Here is a 22,470-nt window from a genome sequence, read left to right on the forward strand (position 1 = left end):
GGGGGATTTACCACTGAAAATGTGTACAGTAAGAATTTAGGTAGCTACAGTATAATCAGTGACAAAGTCCACGTGTGATTTCTTCCTAATCATTTTAAAACACATCCACATCACCTGTACTTCCCGCTGTCAGTTTTATCAACCAATTTGACTTGCTTAAACCTTGTTACACCGGACCTTACAAACGTTTCAACAGGGTTAGTATATTTGTATTTCCCATGATGACACTAATTTCATAGAAATAATTTGTAACATACATACGTGGTTTACAGTGTTTTAGCTGTAGTATTATGTATTCCACTTCATGTAATTTGTATGAGTGATCATTATTTATTTTAACATAATGTCAATATTGTTAAATGTGGATAACTAAACAGTTTAGATATCCTAAAAATATTGGACGACAAAGCAATAGCGTATACATGTAACTAACGACATCAGAACGTTTTTGCAGGCTATATGGGGATAACAAAATATAAATATCTGACATCTTGATTCATCTTGTTAGATGGAACTACCCACATATCCTGGTGGACAAGTGTTTCGACCTGCAGGGAACAGAATATCGAGATCTCTAAATTCGTTGGGTTCTGAAATGGATATTGGCGGACATAGAAACCCGGCATTTGAAGATGATACATGCGATTCCATAGGTTCGTGTTCTAACTCCAGAGATAGCGATTCCTCTGACGGGAATGACGATAGGGACGAGACAAGTCAAAAAGTCCCATATCAGAGTACGAACGTACCAAGATATTACTCATCAGAGAACCCTCATGTTCCAGTCAGGTTAGCTATTCAAATTTATACTTATGGCTATACACATAATTTACGCTCATAATCGTGAGAATGTGAAGATAACGAACAGTGATCAATCTCATAATTCCTATAAAGAATACAAAATTTAGAGTAGGGAAAATCTGGACATACCAGAGGTGGGATCAGGTGCCTAGGTGCGGTAGCCATCAACTGTTGACCGGTTACACCTGCCCTGAGCCCTATATCTCGATTGGGTAAACGGAGTAATCGGTAGTCAAAATTAGTATGTAAAAACGATCTCAATTGGTATGAAACATGAAGCAGCTGTGAATGAATATTATACACATCAATGTATTTAGTTCCAAAGTCTTTGCCTTTGATATCGGTATAATTGTAATAATAGGCTTTTCCTCATGAATGCGTGCAGTTGAAATTAATACACTATATGTGATGAATAAGATTGAATTCATTGCATTTAAATCTTGCTACGTTCTCATCTACTATATATACCTGCACTCATTCTTGTTCGATTATCGAGTTTAGCTATGACTAAATGTATACAATGTATATGTATGTATATCTAAAAAGTGTATGGATAAATGTTATGATGATTTATGACTGCTGAAATCATGATTTGAGGATATTGTCGTTAAATACATGTAACATAACAGTTATTGGTTTTTAAGCAAAGTGTACTCACAATTATTGTCCAAAAGCAACATTTTTCATCTTTTGTAGATCAACAGCCAAATGGGATGTGTTTCAAGTGAGTTCTGAGGACAATGTTTCCGGTTCAGGTTTGGCGTGTTGGAACGCCTGCTTCCTCATCACCAGGACGACGTTCTGTATTCTTCTATTCATCATCGTCTGTGTGACGTCTATGATTTCAAAATTGACATTTCTTACAATGACAGCCAATATCTTCCCTCCGTCTACTAAGAATAGACTGAAAACTTTAGGAGGAACTCTGTCCTACACAGGCAGATCCTGGATATACACTGATGTTAGGTGGATCTGGGGAGTTCTAATCGCAATATCGGCACCATACCTGTTCACAGTATTCAAGTACACCTGGGTTCTGCTTTTTAGAAAAACCTGGCCTATGCAGTGGCGTACTCTCTTAGCGGTATACGTTCATTTCATTGTAAGGTGACTTGACATATTTAATTTCTGAAATTTTTCTATTTTCAATTTTATGATATTAATATTTTTTGCAGGTAGTTTGTCTAGAATCGCTGCATTCCATTGGATTGTGTATTTTTACTCTGGTGGTGTTACCGAGTTTCGATCCTCTGACCGCGTGTGTTGTTTGTTTCAGTATATCTTTGGTTCCAGGAATTCTTAAGGTCATTTTCCCATCTGGAGAGCGAAAAGACAATGCAAGTTCTTCCAATCACTTTTATGGTGCTCGTATTGTGAGTACATTCGCCGTTCTTTGTCAGATAGGTTCTATAGGTTTGTGGAGCTATTATGTCTTTTGTTCGAAAACATCAAATTCTGTCCTGCTGATGGCATTGGCAATTCTGTCGTCGATTTTGGTTTCATTTTCATGGTGGGAAAATTTTGTATCACAGTCAGAATCTTCTTCGATGTTTTCGTTGTCCAACCTAAAGAAAAATATGAAAAAGGAGAGGGTGAGAATTGGAATCATTTCTAATTTATGGAAGATTATACTGACAATCGTAATAATGCCAAGTCTTCTGATTGGTGCTGGATGTGAAAATGGAACCGCCTGTATCAAAACATTTTTCTTTCATTCCGTGGGCAAAGCCGAATTTAATCTCACAGATTCTACAAACTTTACCGTCGATGGACAGTATGGAAAAGATTGCGTATCATATTTACCATTTATCATTTCGATGGTAAATGTTTTATCCAACATTATTTGTTATAAATGTGTAAAAATAGCAAGTAAGATTATGGCACAGAAGCTCTGTTTTGCATTGCCAATCATTATTTCCACACCGGCTGTTCTTGGTATATTTTTTGGAATATACTCCAACTCGAAACGTCTGAACGTTGGAACTGAAAATTGCGTTATTTTCCCTCTACCCCACTGGTTCAATGAAAATGCCGATCCCTCTCTCCTGTTTGACTATGCGGAGAATTACTGGCCCGCACTGTTAGCCGGGTTTCTGGGGTTTCTCTCCTTCCTACTGATTTCTAACCATATCTGGTCACCAAACGAGGAACGATTGATCACAACAGATCGGTAAGTTACAACATTACAGTCTTTTATTTTTGGTTGTTTATCATTATCTTTGTTCTTATTGTCGTTATTATCATTTTCAGCTTATTCGTTCGTGCTTTGTATAGCGGTGCATTTTTAGACCAGTCTTTGTTTCTAAATCGAAGAAGGATGGATAAAGAAATAAAACAATCTAAACTTGTACGTATCATTTCATGTTAATTGCAACAATGTACTTTATTTTCATTCACAAACAACTAAGCCATTCTAAATATCTCTGAGTAGATTAACATTGTGATTTTGATGAGGATGGATACCGCAGATAGTTCAAAGATTTTGAATATCGGTAAACTTTCGTTCAAAAAATAATATAAAGTACATAAATATGGCAAAAGTAATGGGGAAACTTATATTTGAAAAGAAGAAAGAAAACGAGAAAGTCCCAATTCCTGACACTAGTAATGATACTTCACAAGAAAAGGATCAGTGGTCTACATACAGAGAGAATGATACACCAATGATTTACATGTGTGCTACAATGTGGCATGAATCGGAGAAGGAAATGGTACAGATACTCAAGTCCATATTTAGGTACCTCCTTAGAAAACATCAAAATGGTGTTATAATGGATTTTAAACGAAAGAGGTATCAATAGAATGTTTAAATATAAATTTTAATTACAGACAAGACATTGATCAGTGTACGAGGCAACACCTACAAAGTGGGTTAGGAATAAAGGACCCAGATTACTATGAATTTCAAGGTAAGAAAGTTCTCAAATGATGGACTGCACATAAAATTAACATAAGGGTGTGAATTTCGAAATTCACTGCATAAAGTTCCTTGACACCCTTTTCCATACCTACACTGCATACCGTGAAGCAAACGGATGCTAGTTCTTTATACTGGTAATCAGGAGATGTATAGTTCAGCTGATCAGGGAAATGAGGGAATTCTTCGTCTATGCGAGAGACAATTTCTATTCAGTTAGAGCTTATACATTATTTACCTACAAGACCATCGATTCACAAGCTAGCTGAGTAACACGTAATTGGTTGGGTTTGTGCATAATTTTTAAGGACTCTAAAATTTCCAGTTTATACTTTCAGCGCATATTTTCTTTGATGACGCATTTGAATCGAGGATGGACAGCAAAGGGAGATACAACGTCAACACCTACGTCAAACAACTCCTCGAATCCATAGACATTGCAGCAAGGTGCGTAAAATTTGTTCCATAACTAGTGCAATCATCGTAGTTACTCTATCAAAGAGTCTTGCCCCATATCACTCATGGCACGTTATAACAGCTTCAATCCTTTGGTGGTAGGAATCTATACACACACACACACACACACACACACACACATACACACATACATACATACATATATATATATATATATATATATATATATATATATAAAGCACTAAATAATCACAACTAGGTACGTCGCTGGTTCGATCCCGGGCTGGGGCGAAAATTTTCAGTACCTAGTTGTGATTATTTAGTGCTTTATATATTAATTAATTGATTTTCACATGTATCGTTTAGATCCTAGGGGTAAACGTAAGGTTGGGTGTTATAATTGTTTGTTTGTGCTTTATATATATATATATATATATATATATATATATATATATATATATATATACAAACCACTAAAATGACCAACGACTCGAACAACGAGATTGTCAAATTTTCGGGACGACCCGTCCCTTCTTCAGGACAAACGAAAACAATTACATAATGTGGTCAATATCAACAGAGCATAATAGCAAAAACTACATATAAATATATCTAGCACTACAACTACACTAATCTACAAACGTATTTACAACGCAGACTACATGTTTTTGGTCTTTAGGCTTGCCAATCAATGTTAAAAGTGGAGCGAATTAGGACATGCCTTATTCGTCCAAAGAGCTGATCAGCTCATATATATATATATACATACATAAATATCATACTCAATAAATTCGGAGAAAAGGCTCGGTTTGATATTCGGTCTGAGTTAAAAAAAAAAAACACACTGAGGTTGATCTTTAAAATCAATATTGCCTAAAATGTGCAAGTAGAATCGTTTTGCGAAGGGCAGAGGTTGCAGCCGAAGGATAAATTTACATCACAATGGTTTAAAATTCTTGATCAGGTATAAAAAATAAAATGATATCTTTGCATAAGCTTCAAAATTTTAAATTGGAAGGTGGGGCCTTTGTCCTTCTATACATGGGTTTATTTCATCACACATTCTTATTAATTAATACTACTTTAAAAAGGGGAATAACCACCCATTGATCGATGAAAGGCGAAGATAATGAACAGTGATCAATCTCATAACTCCTATAAGCAATATAAAATAGAGAGTTGGGCAAACACGGACCCCTGGATATACTAGAGGTGGGATCAAGAGGAGAAAGAATCTACTGTCAATCGGTCACACCCACCGTGAGCACTATATCGTGATCAGGTAAACGGAGTTATCCGTAGTCAAAATCAGCGCGCCAAGAACGGCCTAACAATCGGTATAAAACAAGTCAGATAGCATTTGGCCCAATGATAGGTTGTATTGGCAAACTAGATTGTTATAACGAGCATAGGATTTGCGAAATGCTGATTTTAAACGAGACTGTTGAAACCCCTTCACCATAAACTTGTTTGTCAGTAGCCTGCCTCTATTTAAAAACTGATCACACGCACAACTAGCTCTTGCGTATCGAATCAGTTGAGAGATATAAACACCATATGCAGGTGATAATGGAATATTGCTACATAGATATGTGAAGTTGACGCTGGAGAAGCTGAAATCATCCCGCTGTCATAAAGTTGAGTTGTTATTTTGCCGTTAATCTCATTATCTTATAAAGAATACTATATGTTGTGATACGATACGTACGTCTGAAGTGTCTCCCTCACAACGGCGAATGTTTTTGTGAAGAGTACAGATAGGGATTTGATAAAATATTTGCTGGATCGTGCAATGTATTTCTGTTTGTAATGGGTTTTATGTAGTTTTGGAATCCAGTATAGGTAATTCATATTTATTAATTCTATCAACTATGATCAATCCATGCACACAAAAACCTCAACCTGGCCTGGAAAAAATGTACTAGGACAGATACTTGGACGGGTAGCCACAGAAGTTAAGAAAAAATCGAAAAACAAATCCAAATCTGGGTTACCTCGCCCGGCTTCAGTCAAATAATTATTATAACAGTCTCTCATGTTTGTTTATACCTGACACGATTTTTGTTTGCTATTTTCGCTATGGAACATTTGAAGTGTATTACCCTGAATGTAAGGGGTTTAAATGGTTATGAGAAAAGAAATACATTATATCAATGGTTTAATGATAAAAATATTGATGTGATTTTTCTACAAGAAACACATTTTTGCGAAAAAAATAATTTTAAGTATGACTCAAGATGGTTTGGTACATCCATACACTCTAATACTGACTCTGCTCATAGCAGAGGAGTATCCATTGTTTTTCATAAAAAGCTTAATTTTGACATCATAAATATACACAGATCTGTTGATGGTCGTAAACTTTTGATTAATATTAAAGTCAATGATCTAATTATCACACTCGTAAATGTTTATGCACCCAATGATGATAAAAGTAGAATAGAATTTTTCAAAAAATTAAAAACGTGGATTTTTAAGCTAGCAATGAATGAAAACAATACTATACTTGCAGGAGATTTTAATACGATTCTTAATAAACAGGATAGACATCAATCACAATCAACATATAAAGATAAAAGCTCAAAACATTTAGAAGATCTGCTATCATATTTAAACTTAGTCGATACATGGAAAATGAAACATAAAGAAAGAGAAGGATTCACGTGGTGTGACGGAAATGGAATACCTAAAAGTAGAATAGACTTTATATTCATGTCTGAAAATTTTGAGTTAGATATGTCAAATGTCTTTCTTAGAAAACCTCCAAATACGCAAGGTAATAGAAGCTCGGATCATTTATCAATTAGATTAAACCTTTCAATGAATAAAGAAAACAGGGGTAAAGGTTTTTGGAAATTAAATACCTCGCTATTAACAGATGTAAACTACACTACCGAGTTAAAACAACTGTTAAAAGATAAACAAGAAGATTTAGAAAATATAATTGATAGTCAAACAAGATGGGAAAAGGTGAAATCTATTATCAAAGAATTTTCGGTAAATTTTTCAAAACAAAAAAGCCTAAATAGAAAACAAAGAATTACAGTGTTAGAAAAGGAAATAGAAAAAATTGAACTGTCACCGCATCATTTAATAGATATGAATAGAAAAAAATCTCTTGAAGTCGAATTAGATGAAATCTATTCGAAAACAACTAAAGGTGCATTTATTAGATCAAAAGCAAATTGGATAGAAAATGGAGAAAGGAACACATCCTACTTTTTAAGACTAGAAAGAAAAAACAATCTGCCAATACAATACACGAAATTAAAGAAGATAATAAAATGATAAATAAAACTGAAGATATAATGAATTCACTTTGCAATTTTTATGAAAACTTGTATTCAACAAATCATGTCCCAGATGAAAATATAAAAAAATATTTAGAGGATTGTGAATGTCCTCAACTAACCAATCAAGAAAAAGATATATGTGATAATCTTCCAACGGTTTCGGAATGTGCACAAGCTATAAAACAGATGAAAAACAACAAATCCCCCGGGTCTGATGGAATACCTATCGAATTCTATAAAATATTTTGGAATGACATTAAAAATTACTTTTATAAATCACTAATTACAACATTTGAAAAAGAGGAAATGACTTTTTCTCAAAAATTCTCAATTATTTCTCTGATACATAAAAAGGGAGAGAAAAATGATCTTCGAAATTATAGACCAATTAGTCTTACAAATTGTGATTATAAAATTTTAGCACAAATTTTCGCTATAAGATTACAAAAAGTTATAGATAAACTAATAAGTAAAGACCAATCCGCATACATTAAAGGTAGATATATCGGTGAAAATGCAAGAGTTTTACTTGATATATTTGAATACTGTGAAACAAAACAAAAAGAAGGAGCAATTTTACTTCTTGATTTTCAAAAAGCTTTCGATTCTGTAGAATGGAACTTCATGTTCAACACCCTTAATAAATTTAATTTTGGAGAGCAATTCATAAAATGGATAAAAATTTTATATACAAATCCTGTATATCGCATAAAAAATAATGGATGGATGTCTAGGACCTGTAAAATGACCAAAGGCATTCGACAAGGATGTCCAATCTCAGCATTGCTTTTTTTATTTATCGTAGAAATAATGTCGAAAAAAATTCACAATTCACCTGAAGTTAAAGGCTTTAGTAATGACCTTATGACTAATGAAATAAAAATACTTCAGCATGCAGACGACACATCACTTTTTTTTTTTTTTTTACAGGATATCAGATCTATAGAAAAAGTCATTAAAATAATTGAACACTTTGGTCAGGTATCAGGAATGCAACTCAATAAAAATAAATCTGAAGGAATACTATTAGGTCCTTTGAAAAACAGATATGATAAATTATATGATATCAATATCACCAATGCACCTGTTAAATGCTTAGGGATATATATAGGTCATGATGCTAATCAATGTTACAATAAAAACTGGACGGAAAAAATTAATAAACTAGAAAAAAGACGTACAATGTGGAATACAAGAAAATTAACCTCATATGGAAAATGTACCGTAATAAATACTTTAGCATTAACACAATTATACTATAGTGCAACTATATTGCAATATCCAAGAAAAGAATCCATAAAAAAAATAAAGAAAACAATCTTCAATTTCTTATGGGGCAAAAGAGAAAGGATAAAAAGATATACTTTAATTGGAAAACAAGATGAAGGAGGAATAGGTATTGTTGATATTGATTGTAAATTAAAAGCACTCAAGGCTGCTTGGGTAACAAGAATTTTCAATGAAAAACAATCATCTTTAAAATCTTTCTTTAATTCGTGTATTCTTAAAAGATTCGTTACACCCGAATATCTCATAATGACAAATACAACCAGTACTGATTAAATAAAGCAAATTTTCAAATCATTACCAATATTTTACTGCGAAGTACTCAGTACATTGAATGAATGCAAACATAAATCACATAAAATAAAAGAGATGACTGACGTTGAAGTATTATCGCAAACTATATGGTTAAACAATTTGACTCGATTTAATGGTAAACTTCTTTTTTTACACAGATTGGATAAAAAGTGGAATTTTATACATTAAAGACCTGTTTGATGAAAACGGAAATTTTCATGATATCAATTATTTTTCTAATATTCTTGTCAACAAGTCTAACTGGATTTGCGAATATAACACACTGAAAAAGGTTATTAAACCTGTCCAAAAATATCACGATACTTCAAAAGGAGTCTATATAAATATAAGAAAACAAAGTAACATTTTATTAGAAAACAAGAGAAGAATACACCTAAACTTGATAAATAGCAAAACAATATATGATATATTTATCAATAAAATCTTTATTAAACCCTACTGTGAGAGATTTTGGGCAAAAAGCTTCAATTTCAATTTTGAAGAAAACAAAACAGATATTTATCAGTCAAAAATCACTAAAATCAAAGACAAGCAATTAGCAGAATTTAATTACAAACTCCTACAAAATCTACTTAATAATAATAAATCTGTTCACAAATGGAATAAAAATGTATCCAATCAATGCCCGTATTGCCAAACACTCGAAGACACAAAACATTTAATCTTTGAGTGTAGTAACGTACAATTAATATGGAAGAAATTAGAAAATCATTTGAAATTTAATTTAAAATGGTAACATGTTGCATTAGGATTTTTTCATGAAGAAAATAAAACTACCACTTCAATAAATCATTTATTATCATATACAGCTTATTACATATATAAAATAAAGATGAAGTTAAGATATGAAAATAAAGAAGAAAATATTAATGACATTTCCTATTTTGTAAAAACAAACTTAATGTACCAATATGAGACTTATAAAACATTGAATTTCAACTTCAATTATAAATGGTTTTATGATATTTCTATGACTTTGTGATGATAATAATAAAAAATAGTCAGACGATCTGAAGGAGTCTGTCCTTCAGTGAAGCTGCCTGAAGGGGAAAATATGGACATTGTGTGTTTAAGGCTGTTCCCCTCAGGCAGCATGGCTTATTGAAAAATATCTCTACCATATTTATATATATTTGTATTATAAATATCGAATTTATGTATATGAATGTATATCTATATGTCTTTTATATTAATTTTCTTAAAAGTAATATAGTGTATGATTTAAATATATAATATGTGTGTGTATATATATGTATGCGTGTGTATATGTGTATATATATATATATATATATATATATATATATATATATATATAGTTTGTAAATAAAGAATTCGGTATTTGATACAGTAAATACATCCAATAATAAAAGTCAAGAAACACAAAACTCGAATAACATTTCACTGTTAGCGCTTTCGGCTTTAATGCCTCTTCAGACAGTTATAAAATGTAATATAAAATTTTATAACTGTCTGAAGAGGCATTAAAGCCGAAAGCGCTAACAGTGAAATGTTATTCGAGTTTTGTGTTTCTTGACTTTTATTATTGGATATATATATATATATATATATATGTGTGTGTGTGTGTGTGTGTGTGTGTGTGTGTGTGTGTGTGTGTGTGTATGTGTGTGTTTATGTATATATACGTATGTAATTAAAAAAAACAAAAAAACAAACAAACTTTTTTTGAAAACACGGGATTTAATCAAATGTCAATGTCAGATGTAGAGGTTCTTCGAATGTTAATTACAAACTACCCAAGACAATTAGCAAAATACTTGTACTCCTCCTTTTCTCTTAGACAATCTATTACATTTGGAAAAATCAACAACTGAGCTATTTATACATTATCTACTTATTATACATGTATACACATGTATGTATATATAATTATAGAAAATGTTATTATGCGCAATTATTTGCATTATATATTATTATATCAACGTTTAAAGTGGTATATAGGCCCGACGGGCCGGGTGTTTATTGATTTGTATATTGTGATGAAATTGGATGTATGAATATATGTACACATGCCATTATAATGAATAAAATTACTTACTTACTTACTTACAAAAAAAAAAAAAAAAAAAAAAAAAAAAAAAATTCTATTGACTGGGATATGAATATTTTTTTTAACAATTTCGTGTTTGGAAAATTTTGGAATTGGGAGCATAATGTGTGGATTACTGGTGAATGAAATCGATGTGCGTTTGAAATACAGTTATGATAATGAGCCTTACAAACCAAGAGAATGTTGTCCCAAGCTTTGTCAGCTTGAACCCATACCTCATGTTACCTATCTAATTCTTTCATCACTTCTGGTTTACTAAACACATAAGGATAGATGGTAAGCACTTTTGTTCTAATGTGTGTAATACAAGATTTTAATATGTATATGATTAAACATACAATATTTCATAAAATACAACGTATCTTGAAATTAGTGTGAACGACGGCTGCATACAGCTTTTGTTTTCTTATTCAGCTATTTCTCATATATTTGCCCAATTGTTACGGTCGAGATATAGCATAGTGATTAAGGTGTTTGCTTCACGTCTGCTACCAATCGGATCAAGCGCTCGTCCTTTTCCGTAACCGGTAAGAAGACTCGGACGTGGATCGGCGCAAGAATTGCATCAAATTGATGCAGTTATTCGCCGGAAGCGCGCCTGTGGATGAGGTTAGAAGGCCAGAACCGAATCCCTATATAATGTATTGTTTAGATTTTTACCACAGATTCAGTTTTGGTATTATTAGCGTCTTATTCACTCGAATACATATATATTATTACTACAGTAACTTGATCCGAAGAGTCGGATCACGTCGAGTTGACAGGCGCGGATCATCAGATCACACGAGACGCGAATTACTGTAGTAATGATGAATTTATTATATACCCCTTTATGCATTTTAAATCCACATTTATAAGATAATAAATGTAATCCAAATTATCAAAAACACAGACATACCATGAAATTATATTTTGTGTACGCAGTTTTGTTTTATGACGCGGTCAATATTTTCCACAAATAACGTTGCGTTGTTGCATTGTGACGGCATCAATTTCAGAAGATACTGATACGGAATCCGAAAACCACAGTGTGGTGATCCAGAAAACCGGATCATACGCTGTGAAATCCACAGTATCAAAGAACGGTACATTGATGGGTATATAATAAAATATGTATACGGTGTGACCGTTGGACCGAGCGAAGAATGTAATGGTCATTGGAGTGTCCCAAGTAGTAATCATAATTCCTTTAAGTACGGTAGATTATGATTCATTTAAAAATATATATTTTGAATGAAATTTTCCTTACGCTAAACACCCAGTAACATTTAAGTATTAAAGGGGTTTATATGGGGACAATAGTTTTACGGGATCCGCCTATTCATTGAACGCGGGAAATAAAACGCAAGGCGACGTAAACTGTGCATCGTGACGTCACATTTAGCCTCGACTTTTTTCTCTTTTTCAAAGCAAACAATTATAAACAACAATAATACATTCCGTATGCAATGAAAAAGGCCGTTAAAACTAAACAAAATTCACCAATGAATTCAAAATGGTAAAAAAGAAACGGTAATTTTATCGTATATTCTTATTCAAAGAAACTCATGAACTCGTTCATCTATTTAGTCGTATTACGGTTTTATATGTATTTATGTACTAAAACCTGTTACAATGATAATTATACTATTCACTTTGAACAAACTGAGTGTTTAAATTAGAATTGCACGTCAGAGTCTTCTATTATTGGCATTCAAAATAAAACACGAATAACTGTTGAAGCGGGTAATGAAAAAATAAATGGCGGCGCCCATATGGATCACGAAAATTTCAGTGAACGTATATAGAGATTATCTCTTTTTCTTTTGCTGATTTTGACTTTTTTCTTTTACATACGTGTTACCTTTAGAGCCTTGCTTCGCGGACGGGCCTTCGGCCCGTCCGAGCTTCGCTCGGTATAAACATATAAGTGGAAATTGATAGTGGTAGAATACCTTAGATATGTATGATATCTTAGATGCATTTGAAAGCTCGCGTTTCATATTGTAACGTACGACTGTGACGTCATAGTTACATTTGTGTACACATGGCAACATCCTTTCATGGCGTCGATCCACATACGAGATTCATTTGCAGTTACGTCTTAAACGTAATAATTCGTAAAATAAATCAACTATTGCTCTCATCAAATGAATCAATGCGCGCATCAATTCAATTATTGCTCTCATCAATTGATTTAATGCGCGCTTTATATCATTGCTCTCTTCAATTGAATTGTAGCGCATTAATTCAATTGTTGATATCATTAATTCATTTAAAGAGACAATTAATTAACTTAAAGCGCACATCAATTCAGCTGAAGAATTTTAAATGCTATCATCAATTCAATTCATGCGCGCAATAATTCAGAATTGAAGATATCATTCATCAATTATTTGAAGAGATCTTTAATTAAATTGTTGCTCGCATCAAATGAATTGATGATATCTTCAAATAATTGAAGATATCTTTAATTACTTGAGTTTATGTTAATTTGGCGCTCCATACATGTCATCAGTATGAAAATTGAAAAGTCGTACTAATGAAGGATTCTATTAGTCTCACACTGCTACGACGTCATTGTGTTGTGACGTCATATATTTTCTATGATTTACGTTACACGGAGAAGTAAAATATTTTGTATTGTTTTCTTTAAATTTCATTTTGATATAGCTTTCCGGTTGACAACCTTGGTTTATTTTGGTTTACATTTGTAGTGTAAACCATTTTCGTCTATGCTCTTTCTGGCTGTCTAATTAGTTTATGCACTGAAATTGAAATGAGGGTTTTGATAATTTTGAATTTCCTCGAATCTCTTGAATACGCCAGTTTCGAGATAAGAGCTCTCCTGTGTAGGAGGTGCATTTAGTGGAACTTTGAATCCTTAGGTGGGACAGAGTGGTACCACAGTCAGTGAGAAAGACGATAAAATGTATAAAAACCGATTGATGTAGGAAATGTAAAATACTGTCAAAAGAAATGTTTTACTAAAGTGGAAACTTAAATACAATGTTATATTTCCAAGCAATGTCCTGGATATGATACCTAGGAGCAACAAAATAACGTGATATAATAAGAATTCTAAGTATTTAATTACTTCTTGAATACTTATCATTTACTTAGTTTGTGTATCAGTCGAAATTGGGTGATGAAACTGCGTATGATAAACTTACTGAGCAGATTCACTTATCTGTCTCACTCCCACGTGTAAACAAGTTGTTTTGCCGGCGTATTCATGCACTAAACTGTGAGAAAAATGATCCTTCATTTTTTATTCGTGTGGAATAGGGAAATTCCACCTCTGGAACAAGACTGCGAATCTTGCCCCCTCGGTGAAATTTCCCTATCCCATATTCGTACTAATGAAGGATTCTATTAATCTTAGATTCTATGGCTTATAAATCGTCAAACATGTCTTCTTATCAGAGCAAATGAAGTTCTGATCATCTTCAATTTTTGATCAGAATATTGAGAAGCATCATAGAACGTATTTCCTTCATATTTAAAGATCTATATACTCGGCATATGGAAGATACAAGTCCATCCCCCCACCAGTTCGAACAAACACTCCCTATGGAGGGCGTCTGCAATGGAAACTTCCAGGAGGAAATAGCCTGACCGCTCATCTAAAGGATAAAACCAAGATACGTCATAGAAAGAGATGGAGTCAAGTAAGTTCTCTCACTAAGGCAACTTTATCGGAAATAGTGTTTGTAGCGTATGCCTTTTGACATCAGCTGCAACTGCTACGCGAAAAAGAAAATATTTTTGAAGCTCTCATGTAAAAAGAAAATAGAGAAATGTAGACATGCACACTTGACAGAAAATTCTGAAGCTGTGATTTGTTAAATACATGTATATCACCTTGTTTTAAGGAATAAGTTTTAAGACATCTTGGTAAAACTCTATCAATTTAAAAAATATTGTGTAGTAATGGCTGTCACAAGAAACGTAGTTGATTTTTGAAATTGCGAAAGGTATACCAGATTATTTGATGATATATTTAGCTCTCTTCAAATCGTCTTCTAAAGAATATTTTAGCATTTCCTTCAAATAGGTTTAAAGTATTTACTGTTTGACAGGTGATGTATATGTACTATTTCATGGCCTATAAATTGATGAACATGCCCCAAAAATCGAGAACGCAAAAACGAACAATTGCAGCGAATACCTTCCTTTTGGCATTGGACGGTGATGTTGATTTCCAGCCAAAGGCTGTTCAGCTCCTGGTGGATAGAATGCGGAAGAACCCAAATGTTGGTGCTGCTTGTGGACGAATTCATCCGATAGGAGCAGGTAGCTACATAATGTTTGCATGTTACATTGCATGAAAGCAGTTGTCATCGTTAAGTCTTGAAAGTTGCAGTTATTTGATTATCAACTTGTGTTCGTTGTTCCTGAATAGGTCCGATGGTATGGTACCAGAAATTTGAGTATGCTGTAAGTCACTGGCTACAAAAGGCAGCCGAGAACGTGTTAGGATGCGTGCTGTGTAGTCCAGGATGTTTTAGTCTGTTCCGTGGCTCTGCCCTTATGGACGACAACGTGATGGCACGATACACTACCTGTCCCACGGAACCACATCACTATGTACAGTATGATCAAGGTACGGATTATCAAATCCCCCCCCCCTTATCCGTTAAATAATATATTTAAAGCATATGATTAAACAAAATAGAATATATCTCAAGATTCATATGCGCGTTGTTCACAACTAGAGCACATTCATGAGGAAATGGCTACCTTCTAAAGATATCAGAAGCAAAAGCATTGGGAATATAGATATGATACAGTTCATTGTTATTTAGATACCGGGTGAGATTCGAATGCATCACACTCATCTCCAATCAAGTTACAGGCGAAGAGTATTTTATGTACGTTAAGCTGAAAATTGGAATTTCAGGTGAAGACCGATGGCTGTGTACTCTACTACTACAGCAAGGATACAAAGTGGAGTATGTAGCTGCTAGCGATGCGCTGACGTATGCCCCAGAAGGTTTCTATGAATTCTATAATCAGAGAAGGAGATGGTCTCCATCAACAATGGCCAATATACTGGATCTTTTGATGGACTGGAGAAATGTAACAAGGAACAACGAGGACATATCCATGCTGTATATATTATACCAGATGTTTTTAATGGCCTGCTCCATTTTGACCCCGGGGACAATTTTCCTGATGATTCTCGGGGCTATAAGCATGGCGTTTCCTGCTATTCCGCCGTCTGCTGGGATGATCATCAATCTTGCGCCTGTGATGGGAATGGTTATACTGTGCTTTATTGCTAAATCAGAAACTCAAGTAATTATCTTCAGTTCTGAAAAACTCGTACTTTCAATAACTAGACAACCTAGCCTTTACAGGAATTTGCTCCCCAATCCTTTTCGGAAATTTTATGGGGATTTGATCTACAGTGCTTTGTGGGAATTTTATCTCCAGTGATTTTTTTTTTCGATAGTTGGCCTATGCTGCTGTTGTCTCGACTTTCTACTCCTTGCTGATGATGGTGGTGTTGGTGGGACTTATGGTGGAGGCTGTCACAGCCGGGTTCTGTTCCGTCACTACCTTGTTTCTCGTGTTTGTTGTTGGAGTTTTCTTTGTCTCGGCCGTTATTCACCCTCAGGTAATATGACGAATGATATTTCCATGCTGAAGTCCTGTTCAATATTAGATTAGTCCTACGCCCATGTGGGCTTTATTCGGCATCTGTCGTCAATGTCATCAATTTTCATATCTTCGACTTTTCCAGAACCACAATAGGGGGTGGGGGGTGTTTAAGTTTCTTAAAATAAAGGGTCATACTTAATTGAAAGGAGAGGTAATTGGGTAAACGTGAAAATAGACTGGAGTGTTTAAACATTCAATTTTTCAGGAATTACTGAACCAGAAAGGTCATATTTAACATGAAAACTTCCCCATATAGAATACATTTTTCTTCAAATGATGATCCTTGGGGTCATGAAATAGCTTATGGGAAAAATCTTTTTCAAAGTGTCTGGTGTAATGTGACCTATTAAAATGCAAACATTCCTATGTGGTGTCGCTTGAGTTTTGTTGAAATCATGGTCATGGGAGGCTCATGATCAAATCTACAGCTAATTTTATTTTACCTATGTTCTACAGTATTACCTAACTTGGGGCAGGTTATATTTCATAAACGGTTTATACAAAACTATAAGGATTAAATTCATTCCCTATGATTTAATGCAAAAAGACAAAACTGTAAGTGTAGGAATAAACACTAATAAATACAAATTACTTGCGCTGCGTTAACTTATGTTCAAAACAACTTTTGTTTACGCTATACGAGTTAATTTCTAATGCAACATCAAAATTGATATGGATTTTAAGCACTTGAAATTTGTGAAATATTCTAAATCATACGCCAATTATAATGAACATGTTTGTAGCAATGATTACGATTCGCACACCACAGGCAGTGATTTTGTTGTAAATACGCAAAAAGAGATGCGTTTTAAATAATTGCAGACTTGCACCAGAACAACAATAGAACTGATTTTTATCTGCAGGAATTCTTTTGTGTCCTCCATGGTTTCCTTTACTTCCTCTCCATTCCATCGATGTCCATGTTGCTGATGATCTATTCGCTCGGTAACCTGCACGTGGTGTCTTGGGGAACACGGGAAACAAAGGAAATAGAACCACAACAAACAGCAAAATCGGTCAACAAGGAGCCTGATAAAAACAAATCTCAAAGAATTTTGGAATCTCTTGGGTTTGGTACCAATGATAGAAAATCAGATTATCTTTTTTCCTGTGGAAATTTCATAAGGTACAGTAATTGAGAAAATATGTTGTAATGGCTTGGTTTTATATTGTTTAACGTCCTCCTCGAAACATTTTCACTAGTATCACAATAATGTGGTTTTCTACAGATTCTATATTAAACTATGCTCGTCTTGGTCTCATTCCCCCTAATATCGTTCAACAGAGAAAAAGTTATGCAGTTAGAGAAAGTTGATGTTGATGCCCAAAGAAGATATTTAACGTGCTTGAGATGCTAAAATAACTTTTCGTGCATGATGTATTTAATTAAAATATCTTGTACATACATGTATTGCATAACCTAGGTATAAAATTGATCAAAGTTTGAATTAACTTAAGTTTTTAACACTTTTAAAGATGTTGCCCAACCCGGAGATCGGATGAAAGGTTATTCAACATTCTACTAGACAGACTTGATGACATAGAAGCTCAGATCAAGCAAGACTCACAAAATCCGGAACCAGAGGAAGAAAGGCCTGCAGAAATACTTCATTTTACGAAACAGGAAGCTTTGATTGACGGAGCAGTGGAGAGAAGTATGGAGTCATTTAGAAATGTTTGGAGGATTAAGATTGCGATATATATATTTTTTTTTAGCTATGCGAAGATTCCACAGAGATGAACAAGTTTGTAAAAACAAGTATTTTTCATCGTAGTATATGACCATTTGTTTTATTTTAAGATACTTTGTACCTGTAGGTAACCCCGTTTTTCATGACGAAATAAAACCTGAAAACGACGAACATGCGTCTTGGATAAATGATGAGGATTTAAAAAACGGTGCCATTGATTTGCTACAAAACGAAGAAATAGAATTTTGGCAAGAATTTATAGAAAAGTATCTAAAGCCGCTGAATCATGACAAAGAGCACCAAAAACAGGTTAGTATCATTATGTCATCTTCAGTTGGTCAACACTTGTTTACCGAAACAACATGAATTACAAAAATGGTTTCTTTTTCACAGATGCATCAAGGTCTTATAGAGCTCAGAAACAAAGTATGTCTTGCATTTCTGTTGATGAATGCCCTTTTTGTGACGATTGTGTACGTATTAACAGAAGTCAATTCTAGTACTCATCAAACCCTTTCCATCAAACTTCCCTGCACTGTATCAGAAGGACGACCCGGAAGAGGATATATCGAACCGATATCATTTGCATTTACTGCCATATTTGGTATCATGCTGCTTTTACAATTTATATGTATGCTTATGCATCGTATGTCGACATTTATCCATATCGCTGCTTCTACAAATTTTGATTTGAAGAAAAAGCTATTTGATGGATTTAATTCCGACGAACAAAAGCCACAAGTTATCGGAGTAGAAGACGGGTTGGAAATCGTGAAAGCACTGCAGACGGAGAAGGACGATGACAATATATCTGTAGCTTCCCAAGAAACTTCTTACAGCGAAGACTCCTACACGCATTCTGGGAATAGAACCAGAGAGATGTGGAAAAAATACACAAGACGATTACGAGAAAAAACCAGTACTCAACCCCAAGAATTACGTTTGAATTTTGCAAAAAATTTAGAGAAGCTAAGCAACGCTCTAGATGAAGGGGATAACGCAAGTACTAGGGGGATACAAGAGGAAAGTAATGCTAGCATTAACGACGAGAAAATCTCGAATGTTCAGAAAGTGTTCAGAAATCGGTTTAATACGAAGACACTACAAGCTGTAAGAACGATAGCAGAAACTGAAGGTAAAGCTCAAGATATCAAAAGACGAGCCACAGCTTTGAAGCAAAAGGACAAAATTAAGAGTCGGTGGAATGAAATAAGAGAAAAAACAAAACTTCAACTGGAAGCTGAAAACGGAGAACGAAATGGAAGGACAAGCAAAGTTGGTTTCGCTTCCGTGGCAAAGGCTGCAGTGGCTCAGGAAAAACGAATGCATCTAGAGGAAAACGATGAAACTTTATTACATGACGAGGACAAGAAAGATGATAGAACACCTGCTACATCTGTACAGTCGACGACTCTGGAGGTCGTAGTGGAAAACGACCAAGAAGGAAACTCCTTGGAAAATGAAGAAGATAGTAAAACGGAAGAAGATAAAACTGAAAGTTCCCTTTCAGGACATCAGGAGAGCAAACAAGCAGATAATGTAGAGTCCATCAATTTATAGTTAATTTTCTAACTAAGTTTTATATTGTCAACAGGATATTACAAGATATTTACATTCCCAATGTCTTTACCTTTGATGTCTTTACCAATTGAAATGAGAGTCATGTCATCATGAATGTGGAGAATGTGCGTATGAATGTTGATAAATATAGTACGATTGTTCTAACGGCTGGGAATATTTCGACAGAAATGAGAGTTAAATGTAAATTTTAAAAATGAATTTCATTTTAAAAAAAATACATGAGGGTATAAACAGGAACGCTTCACACCAGCTTACTTTTCACGACATATGCTGGCATAAATCATCGCATTTCATGCCCTTGTGTATTTTCAAAGATAAATTCTATTCTTGTTTGCATGCACGAATGCTGTATGGTTTGGTTTTGTCATCATTTCAAAATTGATGTGCGCGGGAACGAGTGCTATTTCAAATATTAAGAAATCGGCTTTCAAAAGTTGCTGGGAATGGAGTCTTTCATGATGTTGTTTTATCGATACAAATGTAAGACAAATGCCAGTGGAATCTTTGAATACACGTAGAAAAATTTGATTATTTCAAGGGTGTATTGTATTATGTTTCGTAAATATCTATTCAATTTTTGACAACTCGATCATTTTTCTTATCGTCAGAAAATATGTACTAGAAACAAAGTTATGAAATTACAACTTTGTACAGTATACATATCTTGCGCATGTTGTTCACCACCATTTTCTTTAAAATAGCCAATACATGTAGTTATCATCGATATTTGTTACAGTATTTGTAAGACTGTTTCCAGAAATGAAACTTTGTAGACATGTTTGTAAATCGAAATTGAAAATAAATAAAATATATTCATATACAAATCAAATAAACCTAGACATATATGATTAATTTAAAGGTACGTAAACATTATTGCTAGTACTATTTTAAAATTTTCCTTTGAAAAGATAATGATTATCATAAAAATATGAAATTAATATTTCAAAGAAAGAAAAAGAAAAGATGTACTTCCTGATTTTTGGAATCTATGGACTGTGATGTATTTGACATCCACAATGTAAGGGAACATTTCTGGTAATTCGCAGTTTGTTTTTGTTGAACATTAAAAATGAAAGCGTAAGAAAGAATACCATTGTGTTATCTGTCATTTATTAAATGACTAGAAAATAAACTTGCATATTACATAATCTTACATAGTAATTACGTGTAAAAACAAGATTGCTACATGTAGCGATGTCCCCCACCGCCGCAAAAAAGTTGACGCACAAAAGTCCCATAACTCCTGTAAAATTTGTCGAATGAAAATGACAGTGCAATATGATCAACTACATATGGTGACTAACAATCCTACAAAATATGAACAAAATCAGCTGAGAGGTTTCGGAGGAGTTGGATCCACAAAGTGAAGTGGGACGGAAGGACGCACGAACGGACAACGGTATTTCCCGCGTTGCGGGGGGGGGGGGGGGGGCAAAACCCCAAAATAAAACACCCCATTATATCGAGCGAAAATGAAAAAAATGAATACAAACTAAAATTGCATATTACATAATCCAATCCAATCTAAATCAGACTTCTTAGATCCGTGGGGATCCGGGTTAGAATAGGTCCTTAGTACCCCTTGCTTGTCGTAGAAGGTGACTAAATGGGGAGGTCCTTTGGATGAGGTCACAAAAACCGAGGGCCCGTGTCACAGTAGGTGTGGCACGATAAAGATCCCTCCCTGCTCAACGGCCATAAGCGCCGAGCATAGGCCTAAATTTTGCAGCCCTTCACCGGCAGTGGTGACGTCTCCATATGAGTGAAATATTCTCGAGAGGGACGTTAAACAATATTTAATCAATCAATCTTAGATCCGCGCCGCAACCTCTTACGCGGAGTTTACGGCGCGGATCCAAGATATCTGATTTCAATAACATTGTTACATAATCTTGCATAAGAATCAATTAATATGCGCACCAATTTAATTAATGCACAATAATTGAATGATTGCTCTCTTCAATTGAATTAATGATATCATTCGTTCGTTAAATTGGCATGATGTGAACAACTTAAGATTGCCGGGAGAATTATTTTATGGGGTACCGTATATACTCGCCTATAAGTCGGTTTTTTGGGAGTCAACTTTTGGTCCAAAACTCTATGTCCGACTTATAGGCGCGTCCTAAGAAGATTGGTATTTTTCTGGGTGGCGCAATGTAGTGTTTTTTTTTACACAACTCCGATGATTATCATGGACTACCACACAAATGATTATTGTTCACAAATATCTAGACGTATTGTTTATCTTAAAATCACGTATAAAGTACAAGTATTTACATATTTTTATCTAGTTTAAAATTATTTACAATACCGGTAACTAATACTTTCAATTCAACTAATCTATCGTGTATCGGTAAAATCGAATTATACGAACCCGATTTAATATTGAAATATTCATATGTATACCGGCTGAAATATATTTCTTAAAATATTGAATATTGTTCGATTGTT

The 22,470-nt window shown here is 34.1% G+C and overlaps 1 protein-coding gene across 2 annotated transcripts; it reads left to right on the forward strand.

Moving 5' to 3' along the window:
* The first annotated feature begins 102 nt into the window (after positions 1 to 102).
* On the forward strand, positions 103 to 21,164 carry LOC125679024 (chitin synthase chs-1-like). Of its 2 annotated transcripts, none has more exons than XM_048917909.2 (17): positions 103 to 197; positions 509 to 789; positions 1,498 to 1,885; positions 1,977 to 2,971; positions 3,052 to 3,148; positions 3,369 to 3,538; positions 3,631 to 3,710; positions 4,057 to 4,165; positions 14,586 to 14,748; positions 15,160 to 15,373; positions 15,483 to 15,683; positions 15,981 to 16,378; positions 16,536 to 16,700; positions 17,608 to 17,870; positions 18,221 to 18,399; positions 18,563 to 18,744; positions 18,829 to 21,164. In XM_048917909.2, the coding sequence occupies exons 2-17, from the start codon at positions 509 to 511 to the stop codon at positions 19,993 to 19,995; spliced, it is 5,052 nt and encodes a 1,683-aa protein (XP_048773866.2). In that variant the 5' UTR covers positions 103 to 197; the 3' UTR covers positions 19,996 to 21,164. The 2 variants fall into 2 exon arrangements, with proteins under 2 accessions (XP_048773866.2, XP_048773867.2); XM_048917910.2 differs by having other exon boundaries at positions 129 to 197; positions 3,372 to 3,538.
* Positions 21,165 to 22,470: the final 1,306 nt, after the last annotated feature.

The sequence above is a fragment of the Ostrea edulis genome, chromosome 2, assembly GCF_947568905.1.
Source record: "Ostrea edulis chromosome 2, xbOstEdul1.1, whole genome shotgun sequence".
NCBI lineage: Eukaryota > Metazoa > Mollusca > Bivalvia > Ostreida > Ostreidae > Ostrea > Ostrea edulis.